General features: G+C 38.1%; 1 protein-coding gene across 1 annotated transcript in view; it reads right to left on the bottom strand.

Annotated features, from left to right (window-relative positions):
- Positions 1-326: 326 nt before the first annotated feature.
- LOC105269890 (dipeptidase 1) overlaps positions 327-8406 on the bottom strand; it is a 29851-nt gene continuing 21771 nt past the window's right edge. Inside the window, exons 5-10 of the mRNA XM_011310480.1 lie at positions 7935-8004; positions 5592-5768; positions 5401-5485; positions 2846-2921; positions 1298-1433; positions 327-723 (exon numbers count right to left, since the gene is read on the bottom strand). Coding sequence (XP_011308782.1) covers positions 601-723; positions 1298-1433; positions 2846-2921; positions 5401-5485; positions 5592-5768; positions 7935-8004 — 667 coding nt within the window. The 3' untranslated portion in view covers positions 327-600. The remainder of the gene's footprint in view (positions 724-1297; positions 1434-2845; positions 2922-5400; positions 5486-5591; positions 5769-7934; positions 8005-8406) is intronic.

Raw genomic sequence — 8406 nt, 5'->3', positions numbered from 1 at the left:
TTTGATGAAACTATCAATTTGGTTTTGAATCGTTGAGTGAGCCCGTTCAATGCGGCTATTTCGACAATACCCACTGTTTGGTACGGCTTTTGAATATTTATGTGAAGTGCTAATTGAGGGTGCAATAATGGGCTTCTGGATGGCCGTACCATGGTATGACCCATTGGCAGTTTCCCTCAGTTGTTTTTCCCATAATGTTTCCTCCCGCGTTCGCTATTATATTCTTCTCAGGTACTCCTTAGACGCACACGTATTGCTTACACTAAAAGGAACTCAATTGAATTGCAGGTACCACCGAGATTTTTCATATAAATTTCTTTGGTCATTAATAGAACATTACAATGGTCCATATTTATATGTTTTCTTGAGGATTGATAATCTCATTTTTTCACTGTATCATTCGTAATTTCGCACTGCTGTCACTTCAATTCCCACCAGAATCATTATCACTCTTCACAGAACCTTTCCCGAAATTCATTTCCGTATTATTCAATCGATTACAAACATTCACAACGTAATTAAATTGAGAAAATTTACTAATGACGTTTGTAAAAAATATCGAATGAGAATTCACAATTATGCACCATGTTGGAGTGTCCTTCAAGGTGTAATGGCGAGATGATGCTTAAGATTATAACGGCAGTAGTCTCTTCCGAGGATGTCCTCGTTAGGGATATCTTCCTCCAGTGGCTCCATGCCATCTGCTGCCATTCGATCTCTTATCTGTAATCAATTCCCAGAATACTATGTTCATTGCTCGATTAATTATCCATCTCGTGACAGTCATAAATATCAAGAATGTTGAAATTTCTCAAATTGCTGTTCGGTATATTTTTCAAATACATTCCACTATAATGAATAGATTTTTTTTAAAACTACTGGCCGGTAGGGTGTCCTCTTACGAAATAATATTATAATTGCAATGCGAAAGAGAATATACATGAGGCGTGAAGAATTTCATGAACAGTTTCTCCATAATGAACACGTTTTTTAAATTTTAAATCTTCATCTTTGCGGGGTTCCATCGTATTACGTGTTCAAACACACGGTTTATCCCATAAATTCTAATGAATGAATCATCTTTCATTCTAGTCAATTTTTTTTTTGTGAATTGCTCATGATATATTCAATTTACATTAAAGTATTACACAGTTTCATCTATCTGTCGCGCTTCGACATCGGAATTATGAAATGGAATGAAATGAATAGAAATGAATAGAAAATATTCTCGAAATGTTGTTATCGCTGACGAAGGACTACATACTTTAGTATATAAATCACATAAACTGAGACTGACCTGTTCAACTGATTTGAATACTCTAATTAGATTAAGACCAGCGAGTTTCTGAATGTCTCCTTCCGACCATCCTTGTGCCAAGAGTTCAGCAAACAGTTCTGGATATTTACTTACATCTTCAAGACCTGCAGGTGTTCTGAAATAAAAGATGGGAATAGTGTACAGACGACAGGAAAATTCTCTCTTTGATTTGAGGTACTCGAGTTTTACTCATTGGAATTTCCTCTTGTTTCATCGAGAAAGGGAAGAATCATTGAGAGAAGCATTGAGAATTGAGCAGCGACCGGAATTTATTCCCTATTCATTCGTTCTTTTTTCTTTCTCTTAATTTTACTTAATTCAATCGGACAATGAGAACAGATTAATTTCAGTCAGACGGGATAATTCTCCCTCGCATGTTTGTGACTTTAATCTATACTCAAATGCTTTTTATTCAACTGTTATGTCATTATCGTCTTTCTATTTCTCGCTGGCATGACAAGAAAACTCTCTCTTTGATTCGGTGAATTTTATGCTTTACTTATTGCAACTCTCCCCTGTTTTATAATAAAAAGAAAAACCGCGGAATACGACGAATAAAGGAGAGGCGAGGAATTCATTTCTCTTTTCTTCCTCAATTTTGCCTGTACTATGGAAATTTATAAAATTTGCGTTATGATTTTTTTGTCTTCAAGCCATGCGGAAGAAGCGGTGAATTTTTGGTCTGACTAGATGATTTCACTGTACACGTGTTTACAACCTTAATCTATATGCAAAAGTATTTTCTTCCACGATTATGTCTTTACTATTCCCCTATTTCCCCGGAGATCATAAGAATATTCTCTTTGATTCGGCGCATTTTATGCTTCACTTATTGTAATTCGCCTGTGTTTTATCACAGAAAGAACAAGACGTGCGTGAAATATGGCGAATAAAAGAGTGACGAAGAATTCATATTCTCTCAATTTTTCTGTACTTTCGGGAAATTTAAAAAATTCCACATTACGAAATTTTTTCGTTCATCTCATGTGGAAGAGAAGAGGGAATTGAACGTTTATGAACCCTGAGGTTTTTTTTTTCACTTCAGTCTGGTGGGTTTGTGATCCCTCATAATCCACAACCTGCGAAATCAGTGGCTCAAAACCACGGAAAAAAAATCAATACCGTCGGGACGTGATAAAATGTCCTCACCCGCAATCTCTCACGATGTGAAATCCCATTCCGTCGGCTGGAGTGTTCAAGGTGTTTAAATTCCTGAATAGAAAACTCAATTTACATAGCAAATGTACTGTTTCCCCGAAAGAACCGGGGACTACTAATGGCACGATGGCCAATTACATTTCATTACATGATGTATCTCGTATGAAATTTCAGAGTCGTTTACGGCCATTTCGTCGAGTTTGCTGTAATCTCGGATTAAATGGCTTTCACGTGACCAGACTCATTCAATTATTTATCCACCTTACCGGGATATCTTTGGTGGGTTGAGCTGCCAAGTGATTTTCTCTTACTATCGATTCGTCGGGAGAATATTGTACAATAATATCGGACAATTATCAGTGTACTTACAGATTAATTCCATCGTATCCAGCACCAAGTCCCACGTGGTTTGTCCCTGCCACTTTTCGTACGTGATTAATATGCGCTGCAATATAAAGATGGAAATTGAATTTCTTTCGTGATTTATTACTCCTGCTGAGTCTTTTATTTCGTGAACAATAGAGTGTCAAACAAGGTTTACGTTGAACAAATTCGACGGAAACTTCAGGTACACTCGTGCATTTTTTTGCCACTTTAAGAAACAGCTGTGCGTGAAGTATTGAGCAATTGTGGAAAATGATAACTCGATGTTTTTTTTTCAACTATTGCGAGAATCGAGTATTACTTTGAAATTCGGATTAATTGTCAGATTAATTGTCAGAACCATCAATTCTCTCGGAGTTGTCAGTGGCGAGGTGAACTACGTGTTTCTTATGCCGTTTAATTTGAGAAAGGTCAGAGGATATCGGCGAGATAATTACGGTGTTGATCATTACGGTATTTCTAGCTTCATTAAACTCTTGAAATAAATAAGAATACGGAAGTAAATAAAATGTCAGTAAGCAGTAACCTTTATAAATGAAATTCGATATATGAACTTGGATATAAAAATTCTCTTCGTGAACTACTCTAAAACGAGGTATGAACCAATCGATTACTTGCCGATTTTCCATTATCTTGGAAAAGCGAAAAGAACGTCTCTACTATTTTTCATGTCAACTTGCGCGTCTAACAATTTTTATCCTCTAATAAAACCACGTCATGCATCACCGCAATTGTTGAAACGAGTGGTATAAACGGCCATATGCATTCATTCCCCGACAGACTAAATCGTCTACAGCTCCTGAATTCCCAAGTTTCGAAAGAGACCCATATGCCAACGACTGAGAGAGTAAATATCAAAGCTGTAAGACGCCTCTGCCAAGCGTCTTTGCATTCAAATGATGAATTGAGAAGCTCTGGTGAACTAACACCACACTCCTCTCAGAGTGTGACTAATTCCATTGCTCAAGAAGTTTATCAATACCACCTTTTGTATTCAACCAGTATTTCTTCAACAACTGTATCCAGAGAACTTCGGGCCTCGCCACTGTTGAAGCTTCTCAAGAAAGAGTTGAGCCAATTCCTTCAATTCCACCACTAAAACTCGAAACGACATTCACACACCACTTACTCCTCAAAACCAGAGCTTCAAGGAAATCTCATCTCTACTCATGCGATACATTTCGCTCGAAACTACATCAATAATTAATTAACGCGTTCTGTAAATGCAAGATTGTTAATTTCCCGAGGAACTCACCATTAATCTCAACGGAATCTTCACTGGCAAATCCTAAAGACTTGCTACCTTAATTCTGAGGATATCCACCAAGATTTGTTTGCACTGCTGGAAGAATGATAACATCGGCATTGACAACGTTCACTCAACCCCGAATCCTTCTGATGAAACTTTCCGCTGTCAATGCCAAAGTTTATCATCGACAGACTGTACGACCGAGACGATTGAATCAGATGAAGCTTACTCTAATTACAATGTGACCAATCCTCGCAAATAGCCCTTTCACAAAGCTGGTATGTTGTACTTTGAGGGGGTGAAGGGTGGAAGTCAATCTATCTATTTCAACGCTTGCCCATTTGCAATTCCATCGGACCATTCAAGCTCGCGGGAGCATAACGAATATTGCATAGAATAAAATTTTCACTCCAAATAAAACTGAAAAGGAAATGTTGCCTTTGGCGCCTACACCTGTCAGAGGAATTTGATTGAAAACTATTCCAGAATTAGTTCAGACTCGATACAACCACATCTGCTTCACTTAAATGCACTTTGAGTTGGAGCAATAAACTTTGCTTTTCGGTCATAGCTGTAAACTTTCAACTTTATTCAAGTCGAGGTTCGCTACAGAAATACCGTTGGTGCTCCATCATCGATGCTATCCTCTGTAGAGATAGATATATATATGTACAGAATATATCTCAAGCGTACAGAAGCATTGGTGTGTGAATTATACGTTAAGTGCAATAAATGAATAATTAAATGGACGCAGAGTTTTAGATAGTTTTGCAGACATCTGGGGATTATGCAGAAATTAAAAAAAAAGGAGTTACTGCTCGAGTGGAAAATAAAACATTGTGGAAATTCTTCAGATGAATGAACTTCCATTCGCTCGAATCAACAATTCTTTGTATGCGCGGATTATTCAAGTCTATTAATTTGTTTCAATGAAGATACTGCGATATTGAAAGGGGGAAGATTTCTCTGTTTGATGTTCCGCAGGACTTTATATTGAAATTGTTTGCAATTACATGAAACCGTATAAACAGATCGCCATTTATTTCTGTTGAATGACAAGATAATTAATTTGGATTGAAGATAATAATTATTATATTTTCATATCAAATATGATTATTGATTTAATAATAATTGAACAAATAATGACGAAAATTATCGGTATAATCGGCACAAGTGGTGTTAATAAAGAGGAGTGTTGTGGAAATTGAAGCTGAAAAATTCCGAGAGAATGAAGTGCAGAGTATAATTTGAGCCCCGAGGAAGTTGATGAATGAGACAAAAAGGAACTTACCGACAACATCATCCAGAGTTGACCTCTCTCCGCAGCTAACAAAATGTGGGTAGAAGGATACCATCACTATACCTCCTGATTGTGCCTGTGAAATATTGGAAAAGTTGATTCCTCTGGCAGTTCCTTTAGAAATTCTCTCTACCACTCGTCTCAATGGGAATGGCAAAAGAAGGGATGAAAAGCATATTTACCAGCAATCGAAGTGCATGATCGGGCACATTCCTCGACGAATTGCAAAGTGCATGTGCACTGCTGTGACTGAAAATGACAGGGGCTTTGGAGACCGCCATGGCATCCAGCATAGTTGGTACAGATACGTGAGAGAGATCCACCATCATGCCCAGTCTGTTCATCTCCCAGACTACACTCTGCCGAAAGAAAAATAATTGGATTGCATGAAGTTGGATAATTTGCATACTACTTTAATCCAAAGTTGATAGAATTGGGGAGTTCCTGGAGGATAAATTAAGAATTATCGTTTTTTTTTTTCCCTCCAGGTGGCCACTGAAGGACAAAAGTGTTGCTTCCGGACACTGGGCTCATGCCCATGTCAGGATCTATACGCTGTGCTGGAGAAGTTTAACAAATCAGTTTAAGTTTTTTATGTGGCCAGGCCAGATCCGCCGGAAGGAACTGTGCATAAGAAGTGAAACATTGCTCTCGTCTATCTCCCGAGTTTTAGACGTATGACCACAATTTTTTCCGTCAGTTTATAGCGCACTGATGATTATCTTTTTAATTTTCAAGTGTTTCCTTTTATTTATCCCATGAACGATTCAAGTTCGGTGTGGTCATCAGCCGAGTTGAATTTCAATATTCAATTATCTTACAAGAAAATAATAGAAAATGTGTTGTCTTGGGATATTTTGTGAAGTCTAAGTGGTCAAAAAATTGATATTCAACTACTTTTGAGGCAACACGAACTATATGGAGTACATGAAGAGGATATGTACGAAAAGTTTGAATTAACCATGAGGAATGTTTATAGAGGATGGAGCGGCGAATTATTTAAAGAGGAAAGGGGTAAAAAGGGGACGAAAATTGTGATTCGAGGAAAAAGTAATTCACGACCGCTGGCCATTTGCAAATAGACCAGAATTTCTTACACATGCTCTTTGAGAATAAACCTTCATCTCCATGTCACCCGGGTGCTTTCCCACCTCGACTAAGCCACATAGTACCTCTTCAAGTAGTGTGCTACAAGCTTGTGTTGACCATTGATGTGCAACAGTTCAACACGAAACGACACTCAAGTAGTCAAGGCCTAGATGGTAGTTCGCCGGTTGTATATTCGCTCGTATATCTCTGTCCATGATTGTGAGGTATTTAAACGCCAGGTATATAGTCATTTGAAGACAGCAGGAGCCTGGATGAATGCAGTACTTGTGCGATACTTAAATGAAACATGTGCACAGTACAGTATACACCGGCGACAGCACTCCAGAACTTCCACACAAGAACATCGCATGCATCGTTTAAATACCGCACAAGTAGTTCAACATTTTTCTTTACATACTCTATTTTTTACTCACACTGCCGGCTATTTTTTGAATTCTCGATGTAGCCGTTCTAAATTCAATTTTAAATCATATCATTGCATCCATTATCAGAATTGAGAAGTGAAAATGTCATTTATTTGATCTTCCAACGTAATGAGAAGTCTAGGGAATAATTTTGTCATTTTCATTGTTGTAGGCACCAGAAAATTAAAATTTCATTGAATATTCAAAACATGTGGGGAAATTTCAGGTAAATTTCCCCTTTAAATTTATAATAATGTTGAGGAAGGATTTGTTCTTGCAATCGTGTGACACATTGGGTGCACATATTATTCGACCGTTTATTCGATTCCTAGGTGTTACCACGCAAAATAGTCCCATTCAATTCCCCCTCGCAACTAGAAGATCCCTCCCCCACAGTTTAACCACGTAGATATCATTACGGAGATAGCAGCCACTCATTAATTACCCGGGTAACACGTACGCACATTCGGGCTTGTTTGGAGTTTCACTGGATTTCCAGTGTTGTTCTAAACGATATTTTGATTCAAATCTATACATTGTATTTTATCAATTGCTACCGAACTCGTCCCACCGATTCTCGGCCGAATGGACCTTGATTTTCATACATACGACTCATGAATATTTATTCACATTGACTTGATACTGAATCAAATTATGTACCAGGAAGGATTGAATTCAATTGGACTAGTTAATGTATTCAGTCAATTATACATTAAATGAAGTAATTAATCACAACAATTATGGGAGATATTTTACCGTTGAAGCTAATGATAATTAGCACTGTACCCGTTGAAAATTCTGCATTGAGAAAAAACTTTTATTTTCGTATGCTGCCTTATCAAACATAAAATAAAATCGACTTTGCGAAAAAGCCACTGTCTCCCGTAGAGATTCTAGATGAGTCCATTACGTCATGTGCAAAGGGAACATTTTTAAAAATAGTCTACGAGGCAAATATCGAATAAAAATGAAGTGATTTAATTGACGATTTAATGAAGAAATGAGACTCACCTTTCCAAATCTAGAAAGTCCACCGACGTGAGGCACTTGACCAGGCTCGTCCGCTGTACTGCAGTCTGCCCTACCGAACCAACACGTCAGTAACTCAACAGGGACAATCGTATGCATTTGTTGGAAATAGTAGATGGGAAAGGGCTCGGTGGTAACCGAGCAATGGGTGTAGTGGGGCGTTGAATATAGGAGGACTAACCCTCCTATAACGGCGATAATCCTCTAATCCCCCCAGTATGACTGCCTTCGTATGGAGTATAGTGTACCTCGGGTTATACGAGAATTGGAAACTGTTATGTCAATAACATTATTCATGCGAAGACACGCGACCGCGCTACCTGATTAGGTGTACGCCACTCCCATAAATTTTGAGAGGAACCCACCGAGCGAGCTAAGCGTTACAAAGGCTTTACGGAATACGGACGGGTATTATTCCACGCCATTATAATTCTCGTCGAATTATATTGCAATG

The sequence above is a fragment of the Fopius arisanus genome, unplaced genomic scaffold (genome assembly GCF_000806365.1).
Source record: "Fopius arisanus strain USDA-PBARC FA_bdor unplaced genomic scaffold, ASM80636v1 scaffold00076, whole genome shotgun sequence".
Lineage (NCBI taxonomy): Eukaryota > Metazoa > Arthropoda > Insecta > Hymenoptera > Braconidae > Fopius > Fopius arisanus.
This window is presented reverse-complemented; position numbering and strand designations above follow the sequence as displayed.